This window comes from Eriocheir sinensis, unplaced genomic scaffold (genome assembly GCF_024679095.1).
Source record: "Eriocheir sinensis breed Jianghai 21 unplaced genomic scaffold, ASM2467909v1 Scaffold36, whole genome shotgun sequence".
In the NCBI taxonomy this organism is placed as follows: Eukaryota; Metazoa; Arthropoda; class Malacostraca; order Decapoda; family Varunidae; genus Eriocheir; species Eriocheir sinensis.
The window spans coordinates 271,331-290,796 of record NW_026111676.1 but is presented as its reverse complement, the minus strand read 5'-3'; the positions used below and the strand labels follow the sequence as shown (position 1 = coordinate 290,796).

The window sequence follows — 19,466 nt, the reverse complement described above, 5'->3', positions numbered from 1 at the left end:
ATGAGCAGACATTCTAAGTATTGAAAACAAGGAGTAGTAGTAGTAGTGGTGTGCCTGAGCTGCCCCACTTACTGTGTCTGTGACCTGCCTTGTGCGTGGGTGGTGGCATGCTGCTCCTCCCTGGAGGTGAGCCCAGACAACTTATTATCAAAATACCACAACAAAATAGTCATTCTCGGGTAAATCACATTTTAGTGAGTCAGTAACACTCAGCACCGGCTTTGATATTTCCAAACTTCAGGACAATCAAATATGAACACATTACTGGAGACGTGTGCTTTGCCCACAGTGTAATCTATGCATTTTATTCAGTCTTCAAGGAATAATAAACACAACAAAGGGTTATGCTTACAGCCATGCTAAGAAAATCACATGCATCAACATCAATAACTTGGGTAATGTACACTTTTTAAAACTGCAGCGTCTGTACCAGCGGCTGCAGCTGCCTGCCAGAAACATTGGAATACATTCAGTAACCTTGTAAATGTTTGCGTCTGGGCTTATTAGCAACCTGGAATTATCTGGACTAGTCACTGCCTGTGTCCAATGCAGACAACACTACATCAGTACTCATGAATGCAAACAAAGGGCTACAGTGTGAACAGTGTCTGCCCCGCACGGCACCGCTGCTTACTTGACTCAAGGACACACAGCTGGGCGTCCCCGGCGAGCTGTGCGCCACACACTGGTACATCCCGGTGTACTCCTGGCGCACCAGGCCAAGGATCTGCAGGTTGTTGCCGCTCACACTCTACAGGGAGGCTTGGCATTACTCTCACCTAACACAACACAGCTGTGTTTTGTGTAGCTATTGACAGCATTATATTTATCTCCCTGCATAGAGCCTTATATCCCTTATCTACTGAAATCCCTTATGTATCTACTTAGAACCTTGTATCCCTTTTCCTTTACTTATCTCTTTAGAACCTTATGCATGGAACCTTATGGATTCTAATGTATCTCTTTACATACCTTATGCATCCATTTAGAGCAGTGGTTCTTAACCTTTTTACTTCCCCGCCCCTTCCAGGAAGTAGTCCTTCCCTCCACGCCCCCTTGCATCTAGCAATAAAATTTCCTTACAGATGTTAAAGAAACTGGCAAGCCCTAAGTAGACTACAGGAAACTGAAGTAATGGCGATACTTTTGCATTTGTTCATAAACTTCTCAATATTAGCCCACGCAAATAGCAAATATAATTAGAGAAATTCCTAGTTTTCCCTAGGCTCGCACCCCCTGAAATTACTGTGCTCCCCCTCAGAGGTGCACCCCCAGGTTAAGAACCACTGATTTGAGGCCTTACATTCCTTTCCCTTATGTATGTATGTATGTATGTATCCACCAATCTATCTATCTTATGAATCTACATATCTCTGTCCTTTTAAACCTGTAACAGCGATAAATTTCCACACCGCCACAGAAGTCCGGCTCACCTGAAGGTATTCCGTCTCCACCAGCAGCTCGCCGTTCTTGAGCCAGTGGAGCGAGGGCTCTGGCTGGCCGTACACGCTGCACTCCAGCTCCACGTTCTCCTTCTCATAGGCGAGAGCGTTGGCCGGCTGCCTCAGAAACCTCGGAGCAACTGTCACACAATTTTCAAGCTTTAGTAACTGAGAGAAACATGATGACTGAAGAACACTAAGATTTTTACTATGCCAAACTTTATACTCAAACCGCAAAAATATTGCTAGTCTTTGTTATTCCATTTTCAACATTTTTACCACTCTAGTAACTGAGAGGAACTTAATGATTGACAAACACTTAAGATTTTTACAATGGCAAAATTTATCCACACAAATCACAAAAAATATGCAGTCTTTGTTATATCACTGAAAACACTTTAGTACTGAGACAAACATCTAACCTAACCTAACTTAACGATAACTGGCAAATGCTAACCTTTCACAATGCCAAACTTTATATACTCAAACCACAAAGATATGAATAGTCTTTCTTATACCATTTTCAATACTAGTAACGGAGACAAACATATGATCATCATTTCCTGGATGCCTGCTCCTAGGAGCTCCCAGCAGGGGATGGCCATGGCAGAAGAGCTTCCATCTTTCTCTATCCAGACACTCCCTCCTTGCCTGCTCAAAGTTTCTCAAAGATTTTCCCCCCCTCTCCCCAACGTACTCTTGCACCCTATCCCTCCATTTCACTGGAGGTCGTCCTCTAGCATTCCCTCCCTCTATCTCACTCACATATACCCTTCTGGTCATCATACTCTCCTCCATTCGCTCCATGTGGCCAAACCACTTTAAAGTCTGTCACTTCACTTCTTCCACCACTCCACACTTCTTCCCTTCACCCCTGTGACACATTCCAAAATGCTCGTACACACTTTCATTACTCATTCCATCCATTCTACTCACACCACAAGCACTCCTCAAATAACTCATTTCCACTGCCTGCACTCTAGACCTCTGACTTTCATTCCAGGCCCACGTTTCATATGTGAGGGTTGGTACTATTATTGTATTTCTCAAATCCCTCTTTACCTCCATGCTCACACTTCTGCCATTCATGATTCGTCCCAAAGACCCTACCACCCTTCTTCCTTGCAATGCCCTTTCTCTTATCTCTCCCTCCATACCACCATGCTTACACATAACTGATCCAAGGTACTTAAACTCATTGACCTCCTCCATTTCTTCACCTTTCAAATTATTTTGCATTCTTTTTCACATTAAATTCTCACTCTATATGGGCATACAAAATCTACAACCTCACTTCTATTTCGCTCACAAACCATCACTTCACTTCTGTTGACATTTACTTTCAGCTTTCTCCTGTTACAGACACTATCAAAAACACTGATCAAATTTTGTAGGTCACTTTCATTTTCTGCAATGAGCACCGTGTCATCAGCAAACAGTACTGAATTCAGTACCCACTTCCTTCCCTCATCGAACAGTCTTACTCCAACTTCTCTAACTTTGCCCTTCATTTCTCTAATGACACCATCCATATAAATATTGAATAACCATGGTGACATGACGCACCCTTGTCTTAAGCCCACTTTTATCTCAAAATGTTCACTTGTTTCTCCAGTAATTTTGACACATGCAACAACTTATTATCAAAATACCACAACAAAATAGTCATTCTCGGTAAATCACATTTTAGTGAGTCACTAACTCTCAGCACCGGCTTTGATATCTCCAAACTTCAGGACAATCAAATATGAACACATTATTGGAGACGTGCTTTTGCCCACAGTGTAATCTATGCATTTTATTCATTCTTCAAGGAATAATAAACACAACAAAAAGGGTTATGCTTACAGCCATGCTAAGAAAATCACATGCATCAACATCAATAACTTGGGTAATGTACACTTTTTAAAACTGCAGCTGCTCAGCAGCTGGCTGCAGCTGCCCGGCCAGAAACATTGAATACATTCAGTAACCTTGTAAATGTTTGGCGGGTTGGGCTTATTAGCGCAACCTGGAATTATCTGGACTAGTCACTTCACCGTGTCCAATGCAGACAACAATACATCAGTACTCATGAATGCAAACAGTTGGGCCACAGGGAATATGTCTGCCCTCGCACGGGCACCGCTGCTTACTTGACTCAAGGACACACAGCTGGCTGCCCCGGGCGAGCTGTGGGGCGCCACACACTGGTACACATCCCGAGTCCTCCTGGTTCAGGCCAAGGATCTGCAGGTTGTCAGCCACACTCTACAGGAGGCTTACACACACTTCCAACACAACACAGCTGTGTTTCTTTGTGTAGCTATTGACAGCCTTTATATTTATCTCCTGCATAGAGCCTTATATCCCTTATCTACTGAAATCCCTTTATGTATCTACTTTCAGAACCTTGTATCCCTTTTCCTTATTTCTATCTCTTTAGAACCTATGTATGGAACCTTATGGATTCAATGTATCTCTTTACATACCTTATGCATCCATTTAGAGCAGGTTCTTAACCTTTACTTCCCCGCCTTCCAGGAAGTAACCTTCCCTCCACGCCCCCTTGCATCTAGCAATAAAATTTCCTTACAGATGTTAAAGAAACTGCGTTCCTAAGTAGACTACAGGAAACTGGAAGTAATGGCGATATTTTGCATTTGTTCATAAACTTCAATATTAGCCCACGCCTCTGGTAAGAGAATAGCAAATATAATTAGAGAAATTCTAGTTTTCCCTAGGGTCAGTGACTTCTGAAATTTCACTGTGGGCCCCTCAGAGGGGTGCACCCCCAGGTTAAGAACCACTGATTTAGGGCCTACATTCCTCTCTTATGTATGTATGTATGTATGTATGTATCCACCAATCTATCTATCTTATGAATCTACATATCTCTGTCTTTTAAACCTGTAACAGCGATAAATTTCCACACCGCCACAGAAGTCTCGTCACCTGAAGGTATTCCGCCTCCACCCAGCAGCTCGGGCCGCTCTTGAGCCAGTGGACAGGGCTCTGGCTGGCCAGACATCGCCAGTAATCTAGCTCCACGCTTCCTCCTTTCCTCATAGGCTTAGAGCAAGTACGGCTGCCTCAGGAACCCTCGGAGCAACTGTCACACACTTTCAAGCTTTAGTAACTGAGAGAAACATGATGACTGAAGAACACTAAGATTTTACTATGCCAAACTTTATAGACTCAAAAACCAAGAAAATATTGCTAGTCTTGTTATTCCATTTTCAACATTTACCAATTTAGTAACTGAGAGGAACTTAATGATTGACAAAACACTTAAGATTTTTTACAATGGCAAAATTTATCCACACAAATCACAAAAAATATGCAGTCTTTTGTTATATCACCGAAAACACTTTAGTACTGAGACAAACATCTAACCTAACCTAACTTAACGATAACTGGCAAATGCTAACCTTTCACAATGCCAAACTTTATATACTCAAACCACAAAGATATGAATAGTCTTTTCTTATACTCATTTTCAATACTAGTAACGGAGGACAAACATATGATCATCATTTCCTGGATGCCTGCTCCTTAGAGCTCCCAGCAGGGATGGCCATGGCAGAAGAGCTTCCATCTTTCTCTCATCCAGACACCTCCTTCCTTGCCTGCTCAAAGTTTCAGCAAAGATTTTGCCCCTCTCCCCAACGCGGCTCTTGCACCCTATCCTCCATTTCACTGAAGGTCGTCCTCCAGAATTCTCCCCTATCTCACCACATACACCCTTCTTCTGGTCATCTTACTCTCCTCCATTGGCTCCATGTGGCCAAACCACTTTAAAGTCTGCTCAGCTTCACCTTCTTCCACCACTCCACACTTCTTCCCTTCACCCCCTGTGACACACATTCCAAATGCTCCTGCACACACTTTCATTACTTCATTCCATCCATTCTACTCACACCACAAGCAATTTCAAATAACTCATTTCCACCAAGCCTGCACTCTAGACCTCTGATCTCTTCATAGGGTCTGAGGCCCACGTTTCACTTGGTATATGTGAGGGTTGGTACTATTATTGTATTTCTCAAATTCTCTCTTTAATTCTCCATGCCTCACACTTCTGCCATTCTATGATCTCGTCCCAAAGACCCTACCAATTCCCTTCCCTTGCAATGCCTCCTTTCTCTTGTCTCTCCCTCCATACTCACCACATGCTTAATAACATAACTGATCCAAGATACTTAAACTCATTGACTCCTCCTCTCCATTTCTTCACCACATTCAAAATTATTTTGCATTCTTTTTTCACATTAAATTCTTCACTTTATATGGGCATACACAAATCTAAGGAACCCTCACTCTCTATTTCGGGCCACAAACCATCACTTCACTTGTTGACATTTACGCTTTCAGCTTTCTCCTGTTACAGACACTATCAAAAACACTGACCAAATTTCTTGTAGGTCACTTCTTCATTTTCTGCAATGAGCACTGTAAGTCATCAGCAAACAGTATCGAATTCAGTACCAACTTCCTTCCCTCATCGAACAGCAGCGTCTTACTCCATCTTCTCCAACTTTGCCCTTCATTTCTCTAATGACACACCATCCATATAAATGTTGAATAACCATGGTATTACATGACGCACCCTTCGTCTTAGTTTCCAGTACTTTATCTTCAAAATGTTCACTTGTTTCTCCAGTAATTTGCAGACACATGCAGATGCATCATCATAGAGAGACTGTATTAGCTCTAGCTTTTTCCATATTCATGAAGGCAGCGTATAGTTTCTTTCCTTTACTATTATTTTTCTACTTCCATCCTGAAGGCAAATATCTGATCCACACATCCCTTCCCTTCCTGAAGCCTCCTTGTTCTTCACTGATTCTCTCTTCTGTAAGTCTTTGCACTCTCTATTATGATTTTTCCATATACCTTCTGGTATACTCAGAGACCTATACCTCTATAGCTCCCACATTCCCTCTCCTGCCCTTCGCCTTGTAAACTGGGACAGTGATGGCTTTCGGCCAGTCTGCTGCCCCCCATGCTACTTCACATATCTTGACCATCCATTTCACGACTTCATCTCCTATGACAAACATATAATTCACAATCACTAAGATTTTTACCATGCCAAACTTTATTCACATTAGCACAAGAGTTAACCAGCATCTTCATTCTTTCATCCCTTTCACTGGTAAACTCTGGAACAGCCATCATGTGTCTGTATTTCCTCCTGCCTATGACCTCTACACCCAATATTAACCTCTCATTTTTTTCTTTATAGGAGCAGTGCTGTATTGTTTTCATTGTTTTTTTGCCTTTGAACGCTTTCATTGCTGTAAAAAATTATATATGTCATAGTTTTGTCACACCTTGACCTGTATGTGGGCCACGGCGTCGAGCGAGTCCTCCCTGTTCTCCGCCCGGCACCTGTACGTCCCCTCGTCCTCCTCCTGCAGGCCATGGATGTGCAGGCTGCTGCTGCTGGTGCCGCAGAACAGTGTGTCCAGGTCCCTGAGGAAAGGCAGAAAGGTACGGTAAGCAGGTGAGTTTTGTATCTAATTGCTGTTTGTCACAATTTTTCTTTTTTTTACAGTAGAGGAAGCAGCTCAAGGGAAAAAATAAATACCAACAAAAACAGTCCATTACAATAAGCCTGCTGCAACACTTACCTTATATACAGCAATAACTGCAACACACACACACACACACACACACACACACACACACACACACACACACACTAAAAAAAAAAGTAATGGGTATATATTTATTTGATTCTGAAATCTCTCCCTCAGTCACTGTTATCCAAGCTCTCAAGACACATCAAAATACCCCTCTCAGTCATCATCATCATTTCATCGACGCCTGCTCCTAGGAGCTCCCAGCAGGGGATGGCGACAGCAGAAGAGCTTCCACCTTTCTCTATCCAGACACTCCCTCCTTGCCTGCTCAAAGTTTATCAAAGATATTCCCCCCCTCTTCCTAACGTACTCTTGCACCCTATCCCTCCATTTCACTGGAGGTCGTCCTCTAGCATTCCCTCCCTCTATCTCACTCACATACACCCTTCTGGTCATCTTACTCTCCTCCATTCGCTCCATGTGGCCAAACCACTTTAAGGTCTGTCGCTTCACTTCCTCCACCACTCCACACTTCTTCCCTTAACCCCTGTGACACATTCCAAAACGTTTGTACACACTTTCATTACTCATTCCATCCATTCTACTCACACCACAAGCACTCCTCAAATAACTCATTTCCACTGCCTGCACTCTAGACCTCTGACTTTCATTCCAGGCCCACGTTTCACTTTCATATGTGAGGGTTGGTACTATTATTGTATTTCTCAAATCCCTCTTTACCTCCATGCTCACACTTCTGCCATTCATGATTCGTCCCAAAGACCCTACCACCCTTCTCCCTTTCTCATATCTCTCCTTCCGTACCACCATGCTTACACATAACTGATCCAAGGTACTTAAACTCACTGACCTTCACCATTTAATGCGGAAGATTACTTTACAGTTGATCGATCAAATAGAACAAGAAGAAATCACAATTTGAAGATAAGTGGTAAAAGATTCTCGTCACACGAAGCTAAACACTTCTTCTTCAATCGAGTTGTTAATGTTTGGAACTCTCTACCCTGTGATGTCGTTGATAGTACAACAGTTAAGGCCTTCAATAATAGATTAGACAAGTGTTTTGAATCCAACCAGCAACTAAGATATTACTCATTGTCGTAATAACGTTAAGTTCTTTCGAATACTGGTGTCCTTGTCCGCTTTTATCGCCCGGTTAGTGGTAGCAGTAATGGTAGTTCTTTCCTCTTTCCTACATAATTTCCATGCAGTTTTTCCATGCTGCATGGTTCTTTTTCCTTTCCTGCCAGGTTTGGCTGGAGGGATGGGGGGTGGGGAAGAGCCTTCGCCTTTGCTGTCCTTCATCTTCCACCTTTGATTAGATAGTTAGTGTAGCTTGTCACAAACAGCCTCGTAAGGACCAGCAGGTCTGCTGTTGTTTGTTCTTCCTTTGTGTCTTTGTGTTCTTCAAAATTCAAAATTATTTTGCATTCTTTTTCACATTCAATTCCACTCTATATGGGCATACAAAATCTACAACCTCACTTTTCAGAAACCATCACTTTACTTTTGTTGACATTTACTTTCAGCTTTCTCTTGCTCTTGTTACAGACACTGTCAAAAACAGTGACCAAGTTTTGTAGGTCACTTTCATTTTCTGCAATGAGCACCGTGTCAACAGCAAACAGTACTGAATTCAGTACCCACTTCCTTCCCTCAATCAGTCAGCCTCTGAAATGATGAAGGCTGAGCACCAGGCAGGGAAGAGAACATTCCAGCAAACTATAATGTAAAAAATGTAGAGCCAACAAAATATTCCTGTGGAATGATGAACAACTCATGATTGTATAGAGCCTGTGGCAGCCAGCAACATAACAAACATTTTCTTGTCATGAAAATGAGCATAGATACTCACTTTAAGGCAGTTCACATAGCTACAAAGAATAAAATACAAAATGAACAACATACATCACAAGACAAAGCCCCTGCTTAGAGTGTTGGCCACACAGTGTTAGGCCTTGGCACACGTATGAGAGAGTATTAACATGCACAAGGTGTCTTAACCATCCTCTTCCCCGCCGCCTGTGAGGAGAGAAACCAAGCATGAGTCTTGTCAGCCGGGCAGGGAATTGGTCAATGCTATTTGTCATGCCATACACTGCTTGTGGGAATATTTACAGGTTCATCACATACAGCAAAACCATTCTTCCTTGTTGTTACTAAGGCAAACAGCTGATGTTGAGTTTTATTGTAATGCCTTGAAAACTAAGGACACCTTCCCTGTACAAGATACTACAGAGATACTTAGTAGCATAACCACTTTTTAATGTATATGAAACTAGTCCAGAATTCTCCATTTCCTGCCTCTTGAGCCACGAGGCTGGGGGAGTAAGGCTCAGCACTGCCCACAGACTGGCTGACCAGCTCCAGGGCTCTCTCCAGGGCCGAGTCCTGGCCAGAGTGGGCACCATGGGCAGCCTCCCCTAACCTGAGTCTCCTCTACACCCACCACTGAATGGGTATCAGGTATCAACGGGGGCTGTGCCCTTCCTCCCCAGGGGGGGCTCTAAACTCTATGCAGAGATCTGTCACTTATGAGATTCATGCCTTCTCGGGGTTGGTTGTGTCTGACAATCCTGAGTCTATTGTGTGATGAGATCATGGTGAATTACACACACACACACACACACACACACACACACACACACACACACACACACACACACATTTCTAACTAACAGGGAAATGAGGACAATAATCAAGGACAAGGTTTCCAACTGGTGCCCAGTGAGGAGTGGGGTCCCACAAGGTTCAGTGCTGGCGCCAATAATGTTTGCTGTTTATATAAATGATATGGTGGAGGGAGTGACCAGCTATGTGAGTTTGTTTGCAGATGATGCAAAGCTGTTGAGACGAGTCAATGATGTGAAGGACTGTGAGGCATTGCAGAGGGACCTGGACAAAATATGGGAGTGGAGTGGTACATGGCAGATAGAACAACCTTGGGATATGTAAAAAAAAATAGAGTTTGGTAGGAGTGGTAGAAGATGTGAATACAATTATAAGATGGGAGGTGAGATAATATGCAGAGGAATGGAAGAAAAAGATTTGGGAGTGACTGTCTCAGAGAACATGTCACCGGACAAACACATCAACAGGATAACATAAGGACAGCATTTGTGTATTTTGGACGAGGAGATGATGAAGAAAATAATAGTTACAATGATAAGGCCAAGGTTGAGTAGGCAGCAGTGGGCGGGTCTCCTCATGACAAGAAGAACATAAGAAAGCTGGAAAGAGTGCAGAGAGTGGCAACTAAGGTAGTACCGGAACTTAGGGATCGGACTTACGAGGAGAGACTCAATAGCATGGGGCTCACAACCCTGGAGAGAAGAAGAGAGAGAGAGAGGAGACCTGATAGCAGTGTACAGGGTGGCGAGTGGGGTGGAGAATCTGGACAGAGAGGACCTGTGTGTGTGGAGCGAGAGAGAAACGAGAGAACATGGAGAGTTGAGGGCGACCACGTGTAGGCGAGAGGGGCAAAAGTTTAGCTTCCCAAACAGAAGCATTGAGCTGTGGAATGGACTGGAGGAGGAGGTGGTTTGTGCAAGAAGCATTCATGATTTTAAGAAAAAGTTGGATAAGAGGATATGGAGACGGGACAGCATGAGGGTAGCTCTTTTCCTGTGTCACAACTAGGTAAATATACACACACACACACACACACACACACACACACACACACACACACACACACACACACACACACACACACACACACACACACACACACCCACACGCCCCGCTCGCTCAGGGGTAGAGCGTCTGGCTCACAACCAGAAGGACCGCGGCTCAATTCCCCGGCCGGGTTAAGATAAGTTGGGTTTATCTTCTTTCACGTGTAGCCCCTGTTCACCTAGCAGTGAGTAGGCACGCGACGTCAGGCAAGGAGTTGTGACCTCGTTGTCGCGGTGTGTTGTGTGTGAGTGGTCTCAGTCCTACCCAAAGATCAGTACTATGAGCTCTGTGTTCCTCCGTAGGGGAACGGCTGGCTGTCTCGAGAGAGACCCGCAGCAGACCAAGAGGTGAATTACACACACACACACACACACACACACACAGACAGACAGACACACCCACATCCACACCCACACCCACACCCACACACATGTAAGAAACAATAAAGACTGTAATTCTGCAAGAAGACCTAAACAAGATTTGGAAGTGGACTATGGAATGGGAGATGAAATTCAATGTGAAAAAAATGTCATGTTATGGAAATGGGAAAAAGAGAAGGAAGACCAAAATGGACATATAAAATGGGAGATAGTGAAACATTAAAGAAAGTACACGAAGAGAGAAATCTGGGAGTAACAATGCAAGATAACAAACAGCCAGAGAGTCATGTTAATCGGATATTCGGTGATACGTATAACATGGTGAGAAATATAGGAATAGCATTCCACTACATGGATATGATGAGAAGGTTAATTACCACCATGACCAGACCAAAGTTGGAATTGCAGAGGCAGTGTTGTCTCCTTATAAGAAGAAACACATAAAGAAACTTGAAAGAATACAAAAATGGTTCCAGAGCTGGAGGGATTGACACATGAGGAAAGACTAAAGGAAATGGACCTACCAACACTGGAACAAAGAAGAGAAAGGGGAGACCTAATACAAACCTACAAATTATTGAACAAAATGTAAGAAGTAGACAACGAGGAGTTACTACTAAAAGAGGAAATTACCGCCAGGAACACAAGAGGACAGTAAAAAATTGAGGAAAGGAAGATGCTTGAGAGACACAAAGAAATATAGCTTCCTGCAAAGAAATATAGAGCTTTGGAACAGACTAAGTGAGGATGTAGTATTGGCAAGGAGTGTGCTAAGGAAAAGTTGGATAAATGTAGATATGGAGACGGGACCACACCAGCGTAAAGCCCTGGCCTGTAAAACTACAACTAGGTAAATACACACACACACACACACACACACACACACACATATGATATCCTTCTCTTTGATCTTCCTGTGTTAGTCTTCCCTAAGCTGTCCTTCCCTTCACTCTCTCTCTCCCTCGCCTTCCATCCTGAACAAACCCTTGCAGCCCTTCATGCTCCCTCTTACTCTTTGTCTAGGAGTGGCCCATCATCTGTAGTCTTGGCCACCCTGCCCTTGGCCATGGCCAGCACTGTGGGCAGCAGCATCTTGGTGGTCACGGCCACAGACCTTGCCCACGACCTGACCTATGGAAAAAAGAATGGAGGTGATTTCCAGCAAATACCACTGATAAATAAATGCCCAGGAAGGGGCAAGTTTAATACCTGTGGACACTACGCTGCTTTAATAGCAACATCTCACAAAAAAAAAAAAAAATATCTCTCTCTCTCTCACACACAAAACTAGGTAAATACACACACACACACACACACACACACACACACACACACACACACACACATCCTGCCTCGACGCACCAAGAAACAGCAGATTACCTCAGGCAAGAACAGGAGTGAGTCCTTTGCTCTCCAGTACTGAACAAAAATCACATCATGAAGCCAAACACCAGATTCTCATCAAGTGTGCGTCTAGTGGTGGGTGGCAAGTGACCACGACCCACCTCAGGTGAGGCTGCCCATCATGAGTGAGGCCCCGGCCAATGCTCTCCTCAACAATGAGCAAAGCTGAAATGTCAGGGGAAATTCTCAACAATACTGGCAGCATGGAGCATCACCAGGGCTCAAGGCAGCTCTCCCTTAGTTTCCGAGACATGAAAATAAAGAGAGCTGAGAAGAAGGGCGCGGACTCAGTTCTGAATGACAAGTTTTCCCTACTCTTCCAGGCACAGTTCAGTGTTGGTGAGGTGGTGTTCCAAGTGTGTCACTGCCTGCAGTGTTCATGGAAGCCAGGAGCCTCATGCTTGGCCCACAGTCTGCTGGGATGATGCATTTGCCAAGCAAGGGCGCACACACTGCCTCAGAAGGTTCCATGGCCACAGGTTTTGGACGTGTTTGATGCCAAATTCCAATCTGCCACAGGAAGAGGCTTGACAGAAGACAACCTAAAGTTCTTAGCTGGAAAGGCATTCAGGAGTCTTCAAGTACAAGATTTCACTAACATGTCATGGTCATGGTTCTGCAAGGAGCCTCTGTCAGGACGGAACTTAACTTTTTGGGAGTGGTTCTTTGAAGGTCACCAAGGAGCACAGCCTTAGAGCTTTGGGCTTTGTGGGACACCCGCAGGCTGAGGAAATGATACAAAACTCCAAACCTAGGGCTCCTGCGCTTCTCTGACTCAGAAGTTGGGGGAGGCAATATGGCATGGAAGACACCACTAAAGACTGTGTTCAGAGGCAGGTATTCCTGCTCCAGCCTTGTACCAGTAACTCCTTTGTCCGCTGGGTGAGGTGGTAAGGTACAGTCTGGGGCATGTGCTCTAGCAGACCTTCAATTCGTCCTGTACCTGAACCTAAAGAGCAGCAAGTACTACACCACAGCCAACAATGGGTGTGTCAAGCCTCGTCTAATTCTTAACATCCCAGCAGCAGGGCACGTCAGGGGAATCTAGCCCAGTGCTCCACAAGCAATGTATCCAAGGCATGATGCCGTAGATCCACCTCCTGTGAGCACCAAGCCATCTCATTGTGCTCGGTATTATAAGACACTTTGGCTTCTCACATCGGCTATTTCTGAAGGTCAAAGAGGGGGTCAATCAGGTTCTAATGAGTGTTTTTTAAGGTTCATGCTACAGAAGAAGGATCAAACTACCACCGGGCTCATAAAACCACCCCTGGAAATGCTCACAACTCCTAGGAAAGCCTTGCCAAATATGTGAACTTGGTTAACAAAATGTTTTAATATAGGAGTGACAATGTGTCTCCACAACACCCCCCACAACAACCCTGCTGATTATCCTGACACTGGAAAGCCTGCCAGACACAGACTTCTCAGCCTCCATGTGGTCCTCAGTGTTTGGCAGCGTGACAGACAGGGACTGACTGGAAAAGTGGACACTTGTCCGTGGTGGAAAATATTATTTGCATGCTGTTCACAACTAATGGATGTTAAGAAACAGTACAGAAATCTTCTCATATTTGTCTGTCATAAACCTAGTAAATGTTTATCAGTGTTTGTAGGAGTTTTTTTTGGGTGTTGTATTAGCTAATATGAATACAAGTGTGCCGATGGAGGCTCATAAGTGCTGCAATCCCATTTTTTAATAATAATAATAATAATAATAATAATAATAATAATAATAATAATAATAATAATAATAATAATAATAATAATAATTAACAAAATTCTGTGGGCCAGGTTTAACACTTTGCTCTTGTTTAGGAAGAAATTAAGTATGATTTGCAGTACCTGAAAGGATCACTTGACCTTTGGCCTCAAACCATGGAGCTAGTCTGCTATCAGGAACACTCAACTGAGACTTTCCATTCATACACTTACACACACACACACACACACACACACACACACACACACACACACACACACTCTCTCTCTCTCTCTCTGCGGCTCAGTCACCCACCTTTCCCACGGCCCGGCCTCCCAGCACAGAGAAGGTCACCCCCACTGCCTTGCTCATCAGGGTCTTGATCCTCACCACGCGGGACACCTTGTCGCCATTCAGGTAACACTTGACCTGCGGGATGCCACTGCCGGCAGCCACGGGCTGTGAGGCGGAGGGGAGGAGGGAAGGAGTGTCAGTGAGGGCCGCAGAATGGTCCAAAAAATAGTGGCTTCAGAGCTAGTGACGTTTTCTTACTTTTTGATATCGCTGGGCACATGAGAGCAACAGCATCACACAGCATTGACTCAAAGCCTGTGTACTGCTGCAAGGGGATGAAGGAATGAAGAAGCTGCTTACTCTTGCATAAGGGACTTGGACAGCACAGGAAAGAGCTAAAGTAGAAAAAGAGTTTGAAGGATGGGTCAGGCCAGGCTGGGTTAAGTTAGAAAGGGGGTGAAAGAATGAAGAAGCCAGTTAACTCTTGCATAAGGGATTTGGACAGCATTGAGATGAGCTAGAGTAGAAAAAGAGTTTGTAGGATGGGTCAGGCCAGGCTAGCTTAGGTGTGGGGGGGGCTGGGTTAGGTTAGGAAGGGGGTGAAAGAATGAAGAAGCTGGTTAACTTTTGCATGAGGGATTTGGACAGGATAGGGATGAGCTACAGAGGAAAGTTTGTAGGATGGGTCAGGCCAGGCTAGGTTAGGTGTGGGGAGCTGGGTTAGGTTAGGAAGGGGGTGAGAGAGTGAGGAAGCTGGTCAACTCTTGCATAAGGGATTTGGACAGCACAGGGATGAGTTAGTGTAAAACAGAGAAATAAAGACACACAAACCCTCACATAAAACTCAAAAGATCAACACAAGACTTAACTCAACTTGTGTCTACTCCAACAAGGCATATCCGGACACACTCACCTCCACATAAGAGCCGAGGAAGGCAGCCACAAGCGCCGGGCCAATGTTCAGCGCGACAAACAGCGGGTAGGGGAGAGTTAGCGCCTCCTGCTGCACCCCGCAGTCACTGTCTGAGGCCCGGCTAAGGAAAGTTGGTGGGAAGCTTAAGACAGTATTCATTTGTTAATCATTTACTAGCATCATAATTCTTTTTATCACTCTCCACTCCCCGTCCTAACCTATCCAAAGATGCCACACCTGACCCAGCCTGGCTTGACCCAGCCTTCAAACTTCCGTTCTACTCAGGCTCATCCTGATGCTGTCCAAATCCCTTATTTATTTTTTATTTTTTTTTTACAGCTAAGGAGACAGTTCAAGGGCGTAAAGAAAAATATAAAAAAAAGCCCGCTACTCACTGCTCCCGAACAGAGGTCAAAGGAGTGTCCAAAACAAGAGGTTAATTTCGGGAGGAGAGGTGTCCTGATACCTTCCTCTTGAAAGAGTTCAAGTCGTAGGCAGGAGGAAATACAGATGAAGGAAGATTATTCCAGAGTTTACCAGCGTGAGGGATGAAGGAGTGAAGATGCTGGTTGACTCTTGCATAAGGGGTTTGGACAGTATAGGGATGAGCATGAGTAGAAAGTCGTGTGCAGCGGGGCCGCGGAAGGGGGGGAGGCTTGCAGTTAGCAAGTTCAGAAGAGCAGTCAGCATGAAAATATCGATAGAAGATAGAAAGAGAGGCAACATGGCGGAGGAATTTGAGAGGTAAAAGACTATCAGTATGAGGAGGAGAGCTGATGAGACGAAGAGCCTTTGACTCCACTCTGTCAAGGAGAGCTGTGTGAGTGGACCTCCCCCACACATGAGATGTGTACTCCATACAGAGTGAACCAGCATCTTCATTCTAACATCCCATTCCTAACCTAACCCAGCCTGGCCTGACCCATCCTGCAAACTTTCTTTCTACTCTAGCTCATCCCTATGCTGTCCAAATCCCTAATGCAAGAGTAACCAGCATCTTTATTCTTTTCCCATCCCCTCACTCCCCTTACCTAACCTAACATACTTGCCACAGCTAACCTAGCCAAGTGTATCCCATCCTCCCCTTTCCTTCCCAACCTAGCCTAGCCAAGCTCCCACACCTAACCCAGCCAAACCCATCCCCCTTCTGTCCCCCTTCCCAACCTAGCCTAGCCAAGCTCCCACACCTAACCCAGCCTAACCCATCCCCCTTCTGTCCCCCTTCCCAACCTAGCCTAGCCAAGCTCCCACACCTAACCCATCCCCCTTCTGTCCCCCTTCCCAACCTAGCCTAGCCAAGCTCCCACACCTAACCCATCCCCCTTCTGTCCCCCTTTCCAACCTAGCCTAGCCAAGCTCCCACACCTAACCCAGCCTAACCCATCCCCCTTCTGTCCCCTTCCCAACCTAGCCCAGCCAAGCTCCCACACCCAACCCATTCTGTCCCCAGCCAAGCTCCCACACCCAACCCATCCCCTTCTGTCCCCTTCCCAACCTAGCAGCCAACCTCCAACACCTAACCCAGCCTAACCCATCTCCCTTCTGTCCCCCTTCCCAACCTAGCCAACCAAGCTCCAACACCTAACCCATCTCCCTTCTGTCCCCCTTCCCAACCTAGCCTAGCCAAGCTCCCACACCTAACCCATCCCCCTTCTGTCCCCCTTTCCAACCTAGCCTAGCCAAGCTCCCACACCTAACCCATCCCCCTTCTGTCCCCTTCCCAACCTAGCCTAGCCAAGCTCCCACACCTAACCCATCCCCTTCTGTCCCCTTCCCAACCTAGCTCAGCCAAGCTCCCACACCTAACCCATCACCCATCTGTCCCCCTACCCAACCAAGCCTAGCCCAGCTCCCACACCCAACCCATCCCCTTCTGTCCCCCTTTCCAACCTAGCCTAGCCAAGCTCCCACACCTAACCCATCCCCCTTCTGTCCCCCTTCCCAACCTAGCCTAGCCAAGCTCCCACACCTAACCCATCTCCCTTCTGTCCCCCTTCCCAACCTAGCCTAGCCAAGCTCCCACACCTAACCCAGCCTAACCCATCTCCCTTCTGTCCCCCTTCCCAACCTAGCCTAGCCAAGCTCCCACACCTAACCCAGCCTAACCCATCCCCTTCTGTCCCCCTTCCCAACCTAGCCTAGCCAAGCTCCCACACCTAACCCATCTCCCTTCTGTCCCCCTTCCCAACCTAGCCTAGCCAAGCTCCCACACCTAACCCAGCCTAACCCATCCCCCTTCTGTCCCCCTTCCCAACCTAGCCTAGCCAAGCTCCCACACCTAACCCAGCCTAACCCATCCCCCTTCTGTCCCCCTTCCCAACCTAGCCTAGCCAAACTCCCACACCTAACCCAGCCTAACCCATCCCCCTTCCCAACCTAGCCTAGCCAAACTCCCACACCTAACCCAGCCTAACCCATCCCCCTTCCCAACCTAGCCTAGCCAAACTCCCACACCTAACCCAGCCTAACCCATCCCCCTTCTGTACCCCTTCCTAACCTAGCCTAGCCAAACTCCCACACCTAACCCAGCCTAACCCATCCCCCTTCCCAACCTAGCCTAGCCAAACTCCCACACCTAACCCAGCCTAACCCATCCCCCTTCCCAACCTAGCCTAGCCAAACTCCCACACCTAACCTAGCCTACAGCACCCCCCTTCTGTCCCCCTTCCCAACCTAGCCTAGCCTACCCGTCCCCCCCACCCCACACACCAGCAGCAGCAGCAGCAAGGATACACATCTGGAGCCAGGAGTATTTGCATTTGGAGAGTGACTTGATGGCAATGTCAATCCCACACACAACAAGAACCGTGAGCAGCACCACCAGCCAGCGCGTCGCGTCCTTCTTCACCACAAACATGTAGCCCTGCGTGCGCTCCTCGTCCAGCCAGGCAGAGTTGACGCACGTGTCGTAGTCCAGGCTCTGCGGACACAAGGCTTGGTAAGGGGGAGAGGCTGAGCAGGAGAGGAGCAGGGGAAATTGCCTTAGAAATTCAAGAAGTAAAAATATCCGTAGAAATTCAAGAAGTAAAAATTGCCGTAGAAATTCAAGAAGTAAAAATATCCGTAGAAGTTCAAGAAGTAAAAATTGCTGTACAAATTCAAGAAGTAAAAATTGCCGTAGAAATTCAAGAAGTAAAAATTGCCGTAGAAATTCAAGAAGTAAAAATTGCCGTAGAAATTCAAGAAGTAAAAATTGTCCTAGAAATTCAAGAAGTAAAAATTGTCCTAGATTGCCGTAGAAATTCAAGAAGTAGAAATTGGCCTAGAAATTCAAGAAGTAGAAATTGCCGTTGAAATTCAAGAAGTAGAAATTGCTGTAGAAATTCAAGAAGTAGAAATTGCCATTGAAATTCAAGAAGTAGAAATTGCCGTTGAAATTCAAGAAGTAGAAATTGCCGTAGAAATTCAAGAAGTAGAAATTGCCGTAGAAATCCAAAGATAAGTAAAAATTGACATAGAGATTCAAGGAGTTAAAATTGCCGTAGAAATTCAAAGATAAGTAAAAATTGCCGTAGAAATTCAAAGATAAGTAAAAATTGCCGTAGAAATTCAAAGATAAGTAAAAATTGCCGTAGAAATTCAAAGATAAGTAAAAATTGTCGTAGAAATTCAAAGATAAGTAAAAATTGCCGTAGAAATTCAGAAATAAGTAAAAATTGCCGTAGAAATTCAAAGATAAGTAAAAATTGCAGTAGAAATTCAGAGATAAGTAAAAATTGCCGTAGAAATTCAAAGATAAGAAAAAATTGCTGTAGAAATTCAAGAAGTAAATACAGTACCCTCGCGAGTTTCGCGCTTACTTTGTTCCCGAGACATAGCGCGAAACTCGCGGATCGCGAAACTCGAACATTAAAAACAATGTAAAACAGCTTATACGTTCCGACCCGCGAGTGAAATCGACTTTTTTTTTCCATATTACTCCTTTATCTCGAAATACATACGTTAAAATTGATGTTTTTCTTGCAGTTAATGGGCAAAGTGTTCTTGCAAAGACAAAGAATAATGGGGAGAGATACACTTTATTGAAAAAATGAGAACGAGAAAAGAAATGACAATAAACATTCC

General features: G+C 45.1%; 1 protein-coding gene across 1 annotated transcript in view; it reads right to left on the bottom strand.

Moving 5' to 3' along the window:
* Positions 1-437: 437 nt before the first annotated feature.
* Positions 438-19,466, bottom strand: part of LOC126991904 (uncharacterized) — a 43,283-nt gene continuing 24,254 nt past the window's right edge. The window contains exons 4-11 of the mRNA XM_050850555.1: positions 18,135-18,321; positions 15,402-15,511; positions 14,510-14,653; positions 12,101-12,219; positions 6,758-6,899; positions 3,562-3,692; positions 1,434-1,692; positions 438-751 (exon numbers count right to left, since the gene is read on the bottom strand). Of these exons, the coding sequence (XP_050706512.1) occupies positions 527-751; positions 1,434-1,692; positions 3,562-3,692; positions 6,758-6,899; positions 12,101-12,219; positions 14,510-14,653; positions 15,402-15,511; positions 18,135-18,321 (1,317 nt within the window). The 3' untranslated portion in view covers positions 438-526. The remainder of the gene's footprint in view (positions 752-1,433; positions 1,693-3,561; positions 3,693-6,757; positions 6,900-12,100; positions 12,220-14,509; positions 14,654-15,401; positions 15,512-18,134; positions 18,322-19,466) is intronic.